Genomic DNA, 18,216 nt, shown 5'->3' on the forward strand with positions numbered 1-18,216 from the left:
GTGTGAGTGAGTGTGTGTGTGTTAAACAGCACTTTACAATGATATAGATGTTCAAAAGGACATCATCGCAAAGTGGGCTCTTTCCAGGGCTCATGTTCCGTTAGGCCGCCCTTCTTAAGGTCTCTCAGTGGCCCTTCTGTTTTATTTGATGGCCATTTCTGTCCATTCCAGGTTGTATTAAATCTCTTGAGCAGCTTCAAACGCCTCTCTCACACTGCAGTTTTAGCATTTGGGTGCTGATCACACCAGAACCTGGACTTTTGTTATTTTCCACCACTTTGATGGTTTTCTTCCATCTTTCTGTTTTCACTGGCTTCCACTTTCATCTCAAGCCTCTGTTCTGCAATGGCGTTATCTATTCATTTCAGAGAGTCCAGCCATTCGGCCTCTGACGAAGAGGCCATTCCCTCCCTTCTCGGGCCTGGCTTCCACAGTGGGTAGTCCAGGCTCGGAGGCTTTCATCATGCAATTGTAGAGACCCCTCTTTGGGCCAGCACTTTGGGGATAGGATAAGGATTAGTGTATCATGATTTCGTTTTTATCAACCTCTTCTGTGTCTTCTCACTTTTTATTGAGATACAGCAGTTTCTGTTATGGCAGGTATTTTTATAAATAGCTTCACCTCTGATCAACTCAGATGATGAAAGGTAGGCCATCTCATTTCCACCTTATGGATTTTCCACAGATTATATACATGTTCTCTTCCTAAGGTGTAACTGAATGGTCAGAACTCTGAATAGGAATAAGACCTTGAGGATTTTATTTCTGGACCTGTCAGGATCTCTACCCGCGACTTTATATAACTCAACCCTAAGGCTACCACACTTTAAAAAAAAAAAAATAGTTCCCTGTAAAATCCCTGAAATGAATATTGCATGTTATTTTGCCAAAGTAAATATTTCACATGTTTTATTTCAGAATCCCTAGTGCCAAGAATATATTTTTTTAAAAAAAGATACACTTCAACCTACCATGACTTTTTCCTGAACTAATTCAGTATTTCATACCCCACAAAGGGTGGAAAGAGTGAAGTTCTGTGAAGCAGAGATGCCCAGTGAGTAGCCCTTAAATGTGGATGGAGGTTAGCAGGGGTCTTAGTCCTAGGGACTACTTCTTCACGCTGTAGGTAGACATGTGATATACCCTGCCTGGACCCCCTCTCCCGAGTCTGAATGAATATTAAAAGGTACAAGAGAAGTTTGAGTAAATTAGTGATAAACAGAACCAAAGGACAAAAGAGAGAGAGAGATGTAATTCAAAATAGATTTTTAATACCTGAGGACAACGTTATGCTCAGCACCAGAGCTTCTCACAAACACTCCGTGTAGCTCGGGCTGAATGAATGGACTAGAAACTATGAAAAACAACCACTTAACAGGGTTGGTGCATGCTCTGTATCCTATGAGTTAATATGATGAGACCCAATTCATTAAAACCAATTGTTGGTTCATTGATGGAACATTGCCAAAGAGCCATACACATTATTACCTCTTGTGGCAGGAATGAATAGATGATATAAAAACGGACAGATACAAAGGAAGACAAAATGCGTGATAAAAGTCTCTGGAAGCAATGTCAGGCAGCCTTGTGTTTCACGTTCAAAAACCCCTCTAGTGTGAAAACTTTCCTTATACTGAATATAAGTTCATAAAGACCAGCAAATCAGCTTCCCACATCTAGCATGAGGCAACATTTAGTGAGTACCAGATGGGGGGTCAGAACCTGGTTCAAGTCCCAGTTCTACCATTAGTGGTGTGACCCCGACCAGGTCAGCAAACCTCTCCGAGCTTCCTGTAGCCCATCTGTGATGGGGTAGTGAACCCTGCCTGCCGTCTTCCAGGCCTTTTGTACGTGTCAAATTGTAGCCTTTAAATTTCATTCTCGTGAGCAACAACAACAAAGTCATAGTAAGTATAAATGTTCGTAACAGTTTGGAAGTGGCCATGATGATTTTAATACAGAAAGTATTATTCTGCAGTCTAAATAATACGTGGAGTAAAAGTGACAGAAACCTGTAAGGATCTAAGCCCCCAGGACATTCCCAACAGTGGCTCGCCCCTCCCAAGTCTAGGCTGAAGCCCAGAGACCATCTCAGGGTCTTCCCTTCCTGCCATTGTGGAGTCGGCACACTGCGGATCCAGGCTGGCCGCGGCCGAGGGCCAGCAGCTTCCACGTCTCCAATAAATTAACTCGTTTTCACGGCTGTTTTGCTGCTGCCCTGGAAACAGGCTAGCAGTTTTTAAAAAGAATAGTTGCAGCCACGAAGAAGGAATTGGTATCCTGTGTGTGCATGTGCAAAGCATACTTTTAAAGACTTGTCACTTCACCTGCACCAAATGAAACAGTGCCAAGCCGTGCCTATGTTTTTCATTTCTTTTAAATCAGGTTTACTTTAGCTGCTCACCTTTCCTTCCCCAGAATTCCAGCAGGTTAAATATTGTTGTATAAATAGCAATTGCAGCAAATATCTTAATATAATAATACGCATTTAAACCTCAGCCCTGAACACTCATAATTCAAGTCGCAATTTACAGAAACATTCTAGCTTTAGAAAGGTGGGAGAGGTGCGTTTGAGCAGCTTTTACTTTATTTTATTTTTGGTATTTGGCTAATATTAGAATTGAATGAAAACCCCGTGTATAGAAAGAAAATTACCCTACTATGGAAGGCTTTTTATTTTTCTAACAGGCTTCAGAGCACGGCTTCCTAAAACTGGAACCAAGACAATAATTTTAAGGCCTTAAATAATTAGGCTTCTCACTTGTGGTATGTATAGCAATGCCTCATTCACAGGTAAAATAAAAAATACTGGAAAATAAGATGTTCCATGTAAATTAATTTTCTAGAGCATATCTCTACTGTAAGTACCTGATCTATTTTACTTTATTTGGAGGTTGGGGAGAGGGGAGCCTTTCAAAATATATTGTGCAAGTCCTTGTCTTCTTAGAGTTCATGGGTTAATCCATTCTTAATGATTCCAAGTCATTATAAACATTAATTATTATGGTGTGTCCAGTACGCATGAATGATACAGGAAGTCCTCAGGAGCTTGGAAGGCACGTCTGGGTGTTCACCCTACGTTCAGTGGCCCCATGGTGCCATACTTTTCTTCGTTTTTATGTCTAACTTTTATCATTTTCTTAAATCTCTTCCCACAATCTTTATTGTTTCTCCTTGCTCTTGTGAGCAGAACTCTATGCTCCTTTCTACTGAGCTTTGTTACATGTTTTATATACTGAAAACCAGAGGTCAAGGTTGTCAAAATTATCTCTTATAGAAGAGTAAACAGTTCCAAAGTGAAGGCCAGAGGAATGCATTTCTATGTACGTAGATGAACTTCAGTTCTTGGATTTTTAGTGGCATCTTCATGGGTCTTTCTCTTTCTCTTTTATTTTATTTTATGCAGGCTTTCGAATGAGAGGTCTGACCTTTAGTCCTTAACTATCTGTTGCGTATCAACCATCTGCTAAATACTGATGGTCTGAACTTTCCTTGTCTGACTATTCAGGTCTTTAAAAAAAAAAAGCCTTGGGAGAGAGGTATTACCAGTATTTCTCCAGTTTTGCAGGTGTGGAAATGAAGCTCAAAGAATATAAATAACTAGTCCCCAGTCACAGAGCCACTAAGTGAGAGGTGTTATAGCCATTATTTATACTTCTGTGATCAAAAAAAAAAAAAAACAAAAAACCAAACCTGTTGCCATCGGGTCAATTCCAATTCTTAGCGACCCTGCAGGGCAGAGTAGAACTGCTCCATCGCGTTTCCAAGGAGCGGCCGGTGGACTCCAGCTGCCAGCCTTTTGGTTAGCACACAAACACTTAACCACTGTGCTGCCAGGGCTCCACTTCTATCATAGCAGCTCTAACTTAGCATTACTTTAGTTAACCATTTGCCTCATCTGTGAATGTACTGGAAACCATGCAGCTTCTGCTAGTCTTAGTGATAACCTTTGGTGTGTAAGCAAAGGTGGGATTTCTTTTTTTCCCTTTCGAAGTTAGTGCCTCCCCCACACTCTGCTCCCAGAAAAAATATCTGATGATTAACTGAGATTTAAAAATAGTTACCACGCTCGAACGACATACGAATGCAACTTTCTAGGAACAATGGTTGTCTTTCATGTTCTGGAAAATTTGTCTGTGCTTTTCACACCTTGGTTTTAAAGGAAAAATCAGGAAAGACCAAAGTTGAACATAAATAATTTTAAAAAATTATAAAAGAGCTTAAAATAAAACTCTTTTCATAGATATGAATCCCAAGTATGTGGCAGCTTTCCTGTGGGATTATTTTGTTGATGAAGGAATTTGTAGCTCATAATTAGAAACCCTTTAATTCATTCGTTCATTCCGACAATAACGTTTATTGAGTGCCTGCTGGGCCCCACCAGGGGTGCATAGGCGTATCAGACACAATCTCAGGAGACAGACATTTTGGCCGGAATTTGAAGGTTGTATGAGTCAGAGTCCAGCTGCCATATGCTACAAGCATCCCCCTAGTTAAAACTGGAAGCTTTAGAGTAAAGCTTAACTTGCTCTTAAACAAGCCTTGATTCTATTAGAGACATCCCAAATATTGCATGTTCTGGGAAGAAATTTGGAGAAGTGGTGTGATAATGTTTTCCTGTTCCCTGGCAAGCTGCTCAGTGGCCCTGTCCCAGACCATTGAGCATAGCTTGGAAATAATCGGAAGTGATGTGTCTCTGTGGAAAACACTTGGAGGAGGCCTGTCGGCAAATGGTGTTTTAAACCTTAGTTTTAATTTAGACCTGTTGTCAGGTTTCTTATAAGAATTTAATTGTTTTAAAAAAGCTGTCTCGAGAAAGCTAATATAAATATAAGTTAGGAAACAATGGGAGTTCCGTGTGAATCATAATTATTGATTCTGTGGGTTTTCCTCTACGTGCTGCTTTGTAATCAAATTCACAAACTTAATATCTCGCCCTCCGTCCCTTCCATAAACTTGCTTTGTCTGTGAGTCATCATATTTTGCATCTAATAAAAGCCAGTAATCCTCAATAATGCCACCTTATCCTATGAGCATCATAATTTTGTAAGGCAATCATAGGCGTAAATTTTGAGTAAGGTAACCATTGCCTTGTCTCTGCAGCTTCTTTCCCTTGTGGTTTAGCATTTAGATGGTTTTTGTTAGTTTTAGTTACACACAGAAAAGGAGTGAATTTTATAGAAATTATTGATTTTTTTTTAATTGGCCTGGAATTGTAATGAACACAGTAGATCTTTGCGAGAAAGCGTATCAGGCAGAATCATAATATGTTTATGAATTAATTTTGTTTTTTGGGAGTGTTTGAAAGAGAAAAAAAAAAAAAATCTTGTTTCCAGAGAGTACAAACTCTAACCATGTTATCGAAGAATCACTTTTGAACATTCGGGAAATATTTTTGGAACAGGATAGATAAGTCATCGGTTTTTATGAAGACATAGTTTTGTTTTTTTTTTATAGTCATAGTGGATAGCGTACATAACCTTCCATACTGAAGAGTGTGGCTAGGTTTACAGCGCAAGAACATCTACTTCTAACGTGTAAAATTTTCTGACCTGGGTGCTCAGGGTATGTGCAGTAAATACTTGGAGAGCTGGTACTATCTGGATGGCTAAATAAACTCATTGGTCCTACTATTCACCAGTATCTTTTGTATTGCTTATGGATTTATAAGTTTAGTTGCGGTTGGAAGCCCTGGTTGCACAATGGTTAGTGCTTGGCTGGTAAGTAAATGGTTGGCCATTCGAACCCACCAGAGACTTCGAGGGAGAAAAGACCTAGCAATCTGATTCCATAAACATTGTAGCCTAGGGAACCCTGTGGAATAGTTTTACTCTGTCATATTATAGGCTTGCTATGATTAAAAAAAAAAAAAAAAAATTGTAAAAGAGCTTAATAAGAAGTCTTTCATAGATTTGAATCCCAAGTACATTGCAGCTTTCCTGTGGGATTATTTTGTTCATGGAGGAATTTGTAGCTCATAACCGGAACTGACTCAACAGTACACAAGTTGTGGTTAGTAAACCATCCTAATCCAATGACTACTTATTGTGTATCAACCATGTGCCGGCTACTGGTGGTTTTTACATGTATTTTTTGACTTTTAAGGTCTTTAAAAATAGGCATTATTCTTCCAATGTTGCAGGTGAGGAAACTGAGACTCAAAGAATATAAAAAACTTGTCCACAGTCACACAGCCACTAAGTGTTAGAACTTGAACGGGAAACTTGATTTTCTAACTCCAAATCCAGGGCTCTTTCCATCAGACCTGTTTTCAAAGAAATCTTTGTTCACTTAATAAACATTTATCAAATACCTTGTATATGCTTGGAACCGTACGAAGCCTTAGCGATCTAAGAGACACAAAGGTAATAAGACAGATGTGTTCCCTACCGCTTAGAGACGGCAGTCAAGTGAAGAAGACAGAAAATATAAGAAATTATTACAGAAAACAGTTTGAAGAATCAGGTTTTCAGAAAAGGAAGAACAGGATGCCAATGAGAGCCCAAAGTTAACATATTATAAAGTAGGGGTTTGGTCAAGACATCATGAAGGCAGTAACATTTACATTGAGATCTTAGGATGGCAAAAAATTAGAAAAATAGATAGACAGACAGATAGATATCTGACAATATCAAGTGCTGACAAGGATGTGGAACAATGGGAACACTCATACATTGCTGATGGGAATGCAAAATGGTACGGCCATTTTGGAAAATAATTTGGCATTTTTTATAAAGTCAAGCTTACATTTCCCATACTGTCTAACAGTTCCATTCCTAGGTATTTACCCAAGTGAAATGGGTTCACACAAAAGCCTGTATACATATGTTCATAGCAGCTTTATTTGTAATTGCCAAAAATGGAAATAACCCAAATGTCTTCAGTTGGGGGATGGATAAGCAAACTGTGGGATGGAATATTATTGAACAATAAAAAGGAAAAAATTATTGATATGCCTGATAACATGAATGAATCTCAAATGCATTATGCTAAGTAGAAGAAATTACAGTCAAAAGACTACATAATACATGATTCCATTTAAAATTAATTCTTTAAAGGCGAAATCCTATGGAGAGAAGACATCAGTAGTAGCCAGGTGTTTGTGTGGGGGATAACTTGACTACAGAGAAACACAGAGTAATTTGCGGGGCAGGGGTAGAACTGTTCTATTTCTTGATTGTGTTGGTGGTTGCACCATTGAATGTCTTTGCTGAAACTCAAAGTACTGTACGCTAAAAAGAGTGAATTTTGCTATATAAATTATATTTTAATTAAAAAAAAAGGAAAAAAAAAGGTGAAGTCTGAAGGATGAACTAAAGTTCAATTCTCCCACTTAGTCACAGCAACCGCTGCAAATGCCATTAAAAGAGAGAGCACCCCATGTGTTTTACTAAAGTTTGAGCAGATAAAATACTGTTAGTGTAAAATAAACGCTATGTGGTAATTTGTTACACTACAAAATGAGTTGCTACAAAAGACCTCCTAAAAGTGTTGAAAAGCAAAGATGTTACCTTGAAAACTAAGGTGCTCCTGACATTTCCAGTTGCCTCATATGCATGCGAAAGCTGGACAACGAATAAGAAAGACGGAAGAAGAACTGATGTCTTTGAACTGTGGTATTGGCAAGGAACATTGAATATACCATGGACTGCCAAAAGAATGAAAAATCTGTCTTGGAAAAAGTACATCCAGAATGCTCCTTAGAAGCAAGGATGGCGAGACTATGTTTCCCGTAGTTTGGACGTATCAGGGGGGGATCAGTCCCTGGAGAACGACATCATGCTTGGTAGAGGGTCATCCACAAAGAGGAAGACCCTCAATCAGATGGATTGACACAGTGGCTGCGACAATGGGCTCAAGCACAACAATGATTGTGAGGATGGCACAGGACTGGGCAGTGTTTTGTTCTGTTGTACATAGGGTCGCTATGAGTTGGAATCAAGTTTGACGTCATCTGACAATAACAACAAACAAATTGAACAGCAGTTGCGCTGAACGTATGAAACACGTTTTCTTTTATTTTGTAATGGCTAAATCTAACACGGTAACAGAAAACAGTTTCTTAATTTTTTTTTTTTTTAACAAATGCTGAAATCTGCAAGCTATACTATAAATCTAATATAGGCATTCCTTATAAGAGGACAAAATTTTTGTTTAATTTTAAGTCATCAGTTAATTGGCAGTGTGATATTGGGGTAAGAGGGAAAACAAGACAACAGAGCAAACCTGGTAATATCGCTCATCTTGCTTATAGACAATTGTTTCAGGGTAGACAACGGTCAGACAGGGAAGGTTTAACTGCTCACATCCTGGGGACCAGGGAGACCTAGCACATGACCTCTTTGAGTGTCTCTTAACTCTATCATTTCCATTTTTCACTCTTCCTTGTTTATAATGCCTTTTCCACATTAAATACCCCTTGCCCTCAAGTTGATTCCAACTCATGGTGACCCCATGTGTATCAGAGTAGAACTGTGATCCATATGGTTTTCCATGGTTGGTTTTTCGGACTTAGATTGCCAGGCCTTTCTTGCAAGGCGTCTCTGGGTGGACTCAAACTTCCAGTCTTCTGGTTAGCAGCCAAGCATGTTAAACAGTTACACCACCCAGAGACTCCTTTGCCACATTTCTCTGTTATATGCCAAGGGGCAGAGATGTTCTAAATTGAATCACAATTATGTTCTAGTTTATGAAAGTCTCACAGTATGACATGTACTTAACCTTTGGAATAATGGGAGAGTTGGGCTTTCTGAGACCATTAATGTACTTCAGCCTTTACAATGTATATTTAATATGCATATCAATAGTTTCGCAATAATGTGTACTATCACTTACATAAACAAGTCACTCTTTCTCATTTTTATTATGACATTCTGAAAATTGCCTTATCTGTATTTTACTTGATGTGTTGTCAAAATATCTCGAGGCTATGTACTATCTCTTTGTATAAATGACAAGGCCATTTATCACTACAGTCAATAAATGCCGACAACAATTTACTCAAACTACACTGAAAATTAAGTGGTTCTGCTTAAGATTATTACGCTATCAAAGCCATTTGTTGGGTGATTAAAGTAAGTGAACCAAATGTTATATTATATGACATATGTTGCAAGATCTATTTAGGAAAAGGGCAACAGTGATACAATTTGGAAAATTAAAAAATAGTAAATGGTTTTACCTTGTGCTTTTTCTGTAGAATAGCATGAATTATGAAATTGTTATTTTTTAGGTCTTCCAGCAGATGTGTTATTTGCTTGGAGTCTTTTGGAAATGCCAGCATTGGCTTTTCTACTTTTCGTTTCCTTGCCTTCCAACCTGACATCCTGTTATCAATATTTAGAGGTGTTTGATTATTCCAAAATACAAAAATAACTCCCCTCAAGGGTTAATTTAATGTGTAGCAAGTGATTTCTTAAATTTAAAAACAGCAACATTGTTTTCAAGCAGGATAATTATAACCGTGTACAGTATGTTTCTTCATTAGTAAGTAATTAGATAATTTACTAAATTGTGCAATAATTCATAATGATGCATGCTAACCCTGCTCAATTACAGGAACTAGTGATAAAAGAATTTCTTGCACACATGCCAAAATATTATTAGAGTAGTAATTTTTGATGACTGGAGAAGTCGGTTTGAAGGTTTCAAAATACTTAGTAGCGCTGAATTCAAGGAAAAAATAATAACATTTTTGTGAGTGGTAGCGTAATGGTTAAGGTTGCATGCCCTAGAATCACTTTACACAGATGTGAATGCCAGTTAGACCACTTTCCAGCCTTGTGCTATTGAACAAGTTATCTAACTTCTCTGTGCTTCAGTTTCCTCACCAGTAAAATGGGGTAATAAAAGTAGAGTGTTACTGCCTGAATCAGATGATTAAAAGGTCATAAAATAAGAGCCTGCCACAGAGTAAATCCCCAGGAATTGTTAACCAGCAGGAGAGGCAGTAGAAGTGGCAGCAACCGTATTCTATAAATATTGTAAAACCATTTCAATTTTGGAAGATTACCTTCGGGGGCACAATTTTTAACTGACGCTGAAAATACAGAGTGGATTTTGGAGTCTCTGAATGGAATGCCTAATTATATCCACCTCCATCTTACAAAATGTAAAAATGGCTTTTAATTCAAGGGAAGGATGTTGCTTATTTCTTAGTTCGAGTCTAATATATTCAGAATTTAACGTATTTACGAAAAGAGAAAAATATCCCCAAGTCTATTCTTGTTTTAGTGCTCATAACACACTTCCCCAGCGCAGTATGGAACGTAAATAATAGATGCCGTCCTGGGAGCAGATAGACTTCTGATCAGACACTGTCAGCCCAGATGAATCCCATCCTATAAACTGAAGCTTAAGTGTGAGCATCAAAGTCACTATTGACATGTGGCACAACTGTCTGAAATGTCAATAGTTATAAAATGAGTATTTCATAATGCAGAATAATTGATTACTTTGCTTGACTGAACAGAAACATATTTTCTCTGTGAAAGCAAAAGCACGCCAGTGTTTGCGCCTGGAATTCTGGTAGCCGGGAGACTTGGATTTCCCAAGGAAGCCCATGGTCCTCCATGGTCCTTGATCATGCATGACAAAAACAGGGGAAACCATCTCTAACTGCTTATCTTTTCTCCATTATTTGAGAAAATATATTTTTAAGATAGGTCTTTAAAAAATAAAACATGGCCTATATACGAAGCATCTATATTAATAGAACTCTCTCAGATAATTTTCAGAACCAAAATGGATGAGATACAAAATCAAATAACATTCAGTTTATCTTGTACACCCTAAAATGCTCCACTTAGCTTTTCACTCAGATGAAATAACACCTATTTCCAGTTTTTATTCTTCCTTACTGTGCTGTGATGTGGAACTGTTTTGCTCTGTGTGTTTTATTAAGTGTAATTTAACTTTATGACTATCAAACCAACTATTAATCCTTACAATAAGACTATGAAGTAGGCATACAGCAAAAGATATTTATTTTCTAAAGCACAATTCCCTTCTTCTGCCCTCAATTTTTAATTTCAGAAATCATTTTACCGACTGTCTAGCTTACAGAGCTCCATAGTAGGCACTTGGAGGGCACGCAGAAGAAATAGCTACGACCTACATTTTGAGCTTTGTCCTGTATGCTCCCGTACACCTCCACTGCTGGTCGTACCTTGAATGAGAAATGCATCTTGTGTCTCTGTACTTTTCCTGTGTTTTGCCTTCCTGCTAACCTGCTAAAATGCCCTTCATTGCTATTTCCTTCCATTGAGATTCAATTTGTCCTTCAAGGTCTAGCTCAAATGGTACTTCAGCCATAAAGCCTTTCTTCTCATGAAGCTTAAGATTGACCCTGCACAAAGTAATGTCTCTTATCCTTGGTTGAAATAGTACCTGATCTCTGGAAATCTTGGAGTGTGTGTCATACTTTCTGTTTTGCACTATAAGCATCGTGTTTGTTTTCCTACCAGATTGCAAGCTCCTTGGGGGAAAGACGGACATCTTGAGCTTTGTCCTTCCTTCTCCCTGCCCCAGCAGAGTGTAATGCACAAAGATGTTTAGTCATCGTTCATTTTGTGGGTGATGGACAAATGAACTTGCTCCTCAAAGAGCTTGCTTGCTCTTGTAGGAAATAAGACGTAAAAAGCTTGCTAGGCCATGCAGTCTCTTAGGCCAAAGTGTTATTCTTATTTATCTTTGTAGCCCCGATACTTAGCAGGTGCTTAATAAATATAGATTTATGGAAAGCTTAGCAAATGTACATGTTCTTTTCAACAAATCTTTATTAAGGGCCAAAATTCCATGCCAAGCACAAGCTCCGTGTGTATAACAATACAGAGAGTGGCAGTAGTTATGGCCCCTCCATGTCCTAAATCCTATTAAGAGGTGACCATTCTGCCCTTTCTTTATGGTATTTAACCTCAGTGGCCTTACAAGGATCTACTATTCTTATTTCACGTATGAAGAAACAAGGGTTTGCTCAAGATCACTCAGCCAGCAGGTAGGATGGAGGTTGGTTTTGAGGCCAGCTGTATCTGATGCCCAAACTTGTTCTACTATACCACAAAGCTCAATGAAACCAAGAGGGTCCTTGGAGAAGTAAGTAGACATGGATGAGTAGAGAGAAAGGGATAAAGGTGTTCCAGAAGAGTGGATGGGAAGTAATCCTGAAAGCTGCCATGGGATTTTCTACTCGCATGAGGCCTTTGAGGTCTGTTCCCACTCCCTAGCTCTACAGGTGAGGGATCTGATGCCCTGAGAGGTGAAACACTTGCCCAAGATGACATAGAAAGCTGCTGGCAGTGTGAGATTAGAGCCCAAGGCTCTGGGTCCCAAGATCGCTTCTATTTCTCCTGCCCGCTTCATTAAAAAAAAAAAAGATTTCCTGAATTGCTTCCTCCATTGACAACACCGGGAATAGGGTGAGGACACCCAGGAGAACACAAAGGGATGGAAGGTCCTCTGGCCTCTTTCTTCGCTGCTTCGGCAGGTGCGTGCATAGTGAAGCACCTGCTACCTACCTATTGTGTAGAGGTTGCTCAGCTCTATATGCCTGTTAACTTCACCCTTTTCCTCACTGCGAAGGTTACAAAACATGTGCCATGTCTCCAAATTTCCTAATAGGCATATAAACTATAAGGTGCCAGAAATCCCAGAATGCCTGCATCATTGTCTCCATCCAGCCAAATCTTTCACCTCCAACACCCCATTACATTAATAGCCAACCTTAATGATTCGCAGCCGTCTATCAACCATGAGCAGCAAAGTGCTGTGCAAATGTCTTTTCAATGGGCAACCGGACACTGCCCTCCTTTACGGATGTTCAGACTGATGCAGGGAACTTGCCTTCTTTGGTTTTCAGAGCAAAGGTCAGCTGATGAGTGAGCATATCCAGATCAGGGCTGCTATGTTGTTCCTATTTAATTCTCCAGCTTGTAGCACAGTACCAGGTACATAATAAGCACTAGGTAAATGTGGTTGGTACACTGATTATAGATAGATAGATAGACTTATATAGAGAGAGAGAGATTGGGAAATGGAACCCTGGTGGTGTAGTGGTTAAGAGCCTGGCTGCTAACCAAAAGGTCAGCAGTTCAAACCCACCAGACCCTCCTTGGAAACCCTATGGGGCAGTTCTCCTCTGTCCTATAGGGTCGCTATGAGTAGGAATCGACTCAATGGCAATGGTTTATATATATAGATATAAAATTGAAGATGTCTCATGCCACCAAAATACCATGTTTCCCAGAATATATGTGTACATATATACATGTATATTTAAGTCTATAGCTGTATTTCTTTTGAAATCACAAATGAATGATTTTAAAATGAATCTGCTCATACCCTCCCCCTTGACACTCATAAATAAGGGGTGCTCTGTCACTTTCAAGGAGCCCTAGTGGCACAGTGGTTAAGTGCTCGGCTCGAACCAAAAGGTTGGCAGTTCAAAACCACCAGCCAGTCTACAGGATAAAGACATGGCAGTCAGCTTCGGTAAAGATTACAACCTTGGAACCCCTATGGGGCAGTTCTAGTTCCTCTTATAAGGTCGTTACAAGCAGAAATTGACTCAGTGGCAGTGGGTTTACAGGCTGTCACCTTCTTTGGTTTCCAGGTCTCACCAGTATTAATCCATTTACAAATGTTATTTTCTGAGACACTGAAAACTCTGGTGGCAAAGTGGTTAAGAGCTACGACTGCCAACCAAAAGGTCAGCTGTTCAAATCTACCAGGCATTCCTTGGAAGCTCTATGGGGCAGTTCTACTCTGTCCTTTAGGGTCACTACAAGTCGGAATCAGCTCGATGGCAACGGGTTTGGGTTTTTTTTTTTTCTTTTTTTTTTTTTTAGTGGCACAGTGGCTAAGCGTTCGGCTGTCAACCAAAAGGTTGGCAGTTTGAATCTACCAGCCACTCCCTGAAACCCTATGGGGCAGCTCTACTCGGTCCTATAGGGTCGTTATGAGTCAGAATCAACTGGACAGCAACGAGTTGGTTCCTTCCAGAATCAAAATTAAGCAAGACTGTGAGCTATTGAAGGTAAATTTATGCCTTCTCAGTAGCTTCCTAAGCAGCCTTACTTAGAACTCTCTGGGTCTGACCCAGTTTGGTCTATAGAAAACCTGGTCCCCTGGCTCTGTGACAACCAAAATGGCCCACCTCCTAAAGATCACAAGACTTTGGTAATGGTGGCTAAGGATTCAGCTGAGTCAAGCTGCCTAGGACCACATTAACCTTTCACTGATCCCTTTCTTGTTCAGTTAGAAAGAAATTAATTGAATTAGCAAGCTGCCACACACTGGAGAGAGAAGCAGAACCTGGTGAGACAAAACTGCCAGCCAGAATTCTCCCTCTCACGTGCACCAGCAGGCTTTGACATCATCTCTGTACTAGGGGCCGCCTGGAGACTTGGGATAAGATTGTGGATCCACCAGTCTGCCGTTCTCCCCACTAGTACCGCATGTGTTATTCAGGGTGGTATACCCTGAGATCAGATCCTGTGTGGTGAAAAACCAAATGTACTCTCACAAAGGCAAGTGTCATTTTTTTACTTAACCTCGGAGAGTGGAAACATTGGCACCAGTTTATTGATCACACTCCTGTCTAGATCCCTGAAGAAATGCACAAGGCTTTTCTCATGGGCCTTTTGGAACAACGTGGCATCAGAAGTGTTTATCCACTTCCTTGCTAAGTGACAGATCCAATATGAAACTCGGCACACAGGAACACCAGGTGGGGCTCTGGCCGTCTCTAGGGATTCTGAGAGCAATTACATTTGTTCGTAAGCATGCTGTGTGTCTTCTTTTTCTGAGATTAGCCAACAGAAAAATATCTGTTCAGAATTAACATATAATCCCATTCATGGTAAAGAATTTCCATCTTGGTTAATTATCTTCATGTAAGCAGTATTATTTTTTTGGTTTGGTTTTTGTTTTGTTTTGGTTTTCTTCCCAGAATATTTGATAAAAAGAAAAAAAAATGGAAAGAGTATTATGGCAGTGTTTTCCTACACAGTAGGCACTCCATAAGCATTTGTTTAATATAATCCAAGTAGCTAGTCCTATATTTTAATACACGTTGGGTAGAAGTTTGCACTGAACTGGGCATCATTTAACGCTCTAATTCAATAGTATTGGAGGGAGATGTGAATCCTTTCACTCCTGACTGATTTATTTGGCTGGAGACTTATAATTCTATTTAAAAAAATTAAATTTTGGGAGTTTTTCTTTTTTTTAAAGCAGCCTCTCTTTTTTTGCTTTCAAAGTTTCATAAGGGCTTTGTGTTAATATAAAGAACATTAATATACGCTGGGTTAAAAGCTGAAGACATTTAATAGAGGCATGTATTACAAATTGCATCCAGCCACACAGGAAGGTTAAGACTTAATATCTGAATTTCTGTTGCTCATTAGTTGTAGGATGCGAATGAAATACATTTTTAAAGGTCAAGGTCAGTATTGCATTATCCTGGAAATGTCCTTATTGAACAAATGTGTGACTATTTCAAATAAGTATCATAAGATTATATTTCTGTTGGGGGACGTATCTATAGGATGAACGATTTCACTACTTGTAATTGCAGGAGTACGTGTTACGTAACAAGTCATTCCTGATTACTGATTTCATTGGAAATGGTCTGGAAATAGTGATTAACAGCAACGTAAGGCTATACCTTGGGGTCAGATGACTGACGTGCAGGCTAGCACTAATGGCTTTGCTCGTTTTATAAAGCACTCTTTTCTAAAGCAGAATGCTGTTTGAGGGTAATGCTGTGAATTCTCAGGACTGCACAACTGGATTTATTTGAGGTCAATGTGGAAGAGTGTAGCTGTGAGCGTGCAGTCTCTGGGCTTCTTCTGTTCTTCACCTGTGTAAGGAACACGTACCTGGGACCTACCTACAGGATAACTTGGCATGACCTTTCTTTCTTATAGTTGTGAGCACAAGGAAAATCAGAACCTGACACGTATGATGGCCTAAGTGTAACCGAGAGGCGTTGTCCCACTGGGAGATGTAATTGCGTCATGGGAGTGTGGTGTGAGTTAATTTCATAATTGTCAGCATCACACTGGCTATGGTCGATCCATGTGAAACTCTTGTCCACTTCGCTATGGCTGGACAGCAGAGTTAACATGGGTAGGTCTTGGTTTCACACTTTTATAATTTGTCCTTTCTTATTTTTGTGGCTTTATTTGGAAATTGTTCTAAAAAAAAACTATACTAGCATACTTTATCTAAAAATCACACTTTTATAAAGCTATGCCTTGATTTAAGTAAAGGTGAGCACTTTGATCTTCTAAGTCAGAGCACTGTGTACACATTTCAAAGAATACAGTCTGCCTTGAGGAGGGCCAGTGGGGAGTGTATGAATCCTTATTCTCTGTGGTGCTGATTGCCTACATGTGTTTTAAATTATGGCCTAAGCCAGTGGCCAGGGCAACTCAGTTATATGGGGGGGGGGGGGCAAGAACCCTCCCTGTTTAATCACCATGAAGGCTACAATGAATAACCGTCTAATACTTTAAGTTGTAAACAGACACGTAAGACCAACAGAAATCAGAATTGAAATTGCTTGAAGCAAGAGCAACAGATACGCAAATTTGACTTTTGAGAATTTTGTCTGTGTGCTCAGTACTGTAGTCGTGCTTGCCAAAGTGTTCACTAACGCAGACTCTGGCTACGCAACATCTGAAATTCATCGCAAAGAGAGTCATCCGTAAAAAAAGTAATGACATGATTTAAGTTTCCATAAAACCGGTAAAAAGGAATAAGCTTTAAAGTCTGGAGAAATTTTGTCTTCGTTGCAAGTTAAAATTCACAAAGTTGACCTTTAGAGACCTTCCCCCGCCCCCGCCTTCCCCCGCCAGAGTACCACAAGGTCTCATTTTTTAGGATGTGGAAACTATAACCTTTTTAACTTGTAGGTGGGCTCTCTGGAGAGAATGCTGGCTATGGAACAGACTGGGAATATGACTGGAGACTGAATTCATCTGGGTGATTCACATACAGTTTTCTGTTCGCCTTCGAGGTATCGGTGGTCCTGGGGGATAAACCCGGACCTCAGATTTGGTCTGCTGAGGGTTACCAAGCGTAGGGCCCAGGCTGAGTCTCTCCGGAAAGTCTCAGGAGGAGCTCACTGCACTGCCCGCTAGGCCAAGCCAGTCCCTGGGGCTTCGTTCTTTACGGCCCTAGAGGGGGCTGTAGCCTCCAAGTACGGCTGGGCGCTCTTGGAAAATGCGGGTGGCTGCAGACCCCCAGACCAAATTCTTTCTTCCGCCATCAAATTGTCTTACTCCCACCCCGGGGGCCCCCAAGAGGGAGCGGGAGCGTGGCGTCGGGCAGCGAGTCTCTCGCCCCAGGGTTTGGGGGAGAAAGTGGCCAAACGCACGTTCCGCCGGGCGCTGCGCGCAGAAAGCGCCCGGGTGGCCACAGGTGCTCTGGGGGGCGGGGAGGAGGTCGGGAGCCCGGCGCGGGCCGGGGGCGCGGGAGGGCAGGGCCCGGCCCCGTGGGCCCGCCAAGCCGCCGCCGCTCACCTGCCCGCGGGGGCGGGACGGGGCGCGGCGCCGGGGCTCCAGCCTCCCGCCTCCCGCCCGGGGAGGAAGCGGAGGGGCGCGGTGTAAACAGAGCGGCGGCCGTGATGTCAGCCGGTCACATGGAGCCTCTTATGGCTCGGGATGGCTCTCGGCGGGCGGGCAGCTGCGGCAGCTGCTGCTGTGGCTCAGGCGGCGGCGGCGCGGCGGCGGCAGAGGGGCTCCGGGCGCGGACCAGCCGCTCTCCCTGCGCTCTCCGCACCGCGGCTTAAATGATGTATTTTGTGATCGCAGCGATGAAAGGTGAGCTGGCGCCGCGGGGCCGGGGGCGGCCGCTCGGGGGGCGGGGAGGCGGTGCGCAGGGGGAGGGGTGGGCGCGCCTGCCGGGGCGCACGTAGCGCCGGGCCGCGCGCCAGAGCCCCCGGGCCTTGGGCCACCGCCGCGGCGTCCCCTGAGCGCGCTGCTGTGTCGGCCGGCCCCCCGCCGAGGCACAGGCGCGAGGCCGGACCCTTCTCGGCCCCTCCGGCTCCTGTCGGCCGCCCGGGGCCGCCTGACACCCGGCGAGGCTCCCGGCAGAAAGTTTGCGGCGAGTCCCGCGCTTCGGGAAGGGAGGGGAGGAGCTGGAGAGCTCGGGGGAGGCCCGGGCGCCCGCGGCCGGCCCCGGGGCCCGCACCCGGACCGCTCCGGCCTAGGC

General features: G+C 41.8%; 1 protein-coding gene across 6 annotated transcripts in view; it reads left to right on the forward strand.

Moving 5' to 3' along the window:
* The window catches only part of RORA (RAR related orphan receptor A), a 380,217-nt gene that overhangs the window by 244,573 nt on the left and 117,428 nt on the right, over positions 1 to 18,216 (forward strand). Inside the window, exon 1 of one of the 6 annotated variants that reach the window (XM_064267469.1) lies at positions 17,704 to 17,825. The exons of 4 other annotated variants lie outside the window; for them this stretch is intronic. Coding sequence is in view for 1 of the 2 variants with exons in the window: in XM_064267468.1 (XP_064123538.1) it covers positions 17,795 to 17,825 (31 nt within the window). In the remaining variant the exon portion in view is untranslated. Of the gene's footprint in view, positions 1 to 17,703; positions 17,826 to 18,216 lie in introns of those variants that run through there. One more of the 6 variants, XM_064267468.1, reaches the window with a different exon arrangement.

The sequence above is a fragment of the Loxodonta africana genome, chromosome 13 (assembly GCF_030014295.1).
Source record: "Loxodonta africana isolate mLoxAfr1 chromosome 13, mLoxAfr1.hap2, whole genome shotgun sequence".
Taxonomy (NCBI): Eukaryota; Metazoa; Chordata; class Mammalia; order Proboscidea; family Elephantidae; genus Loxodonta; species Loxodonta africana.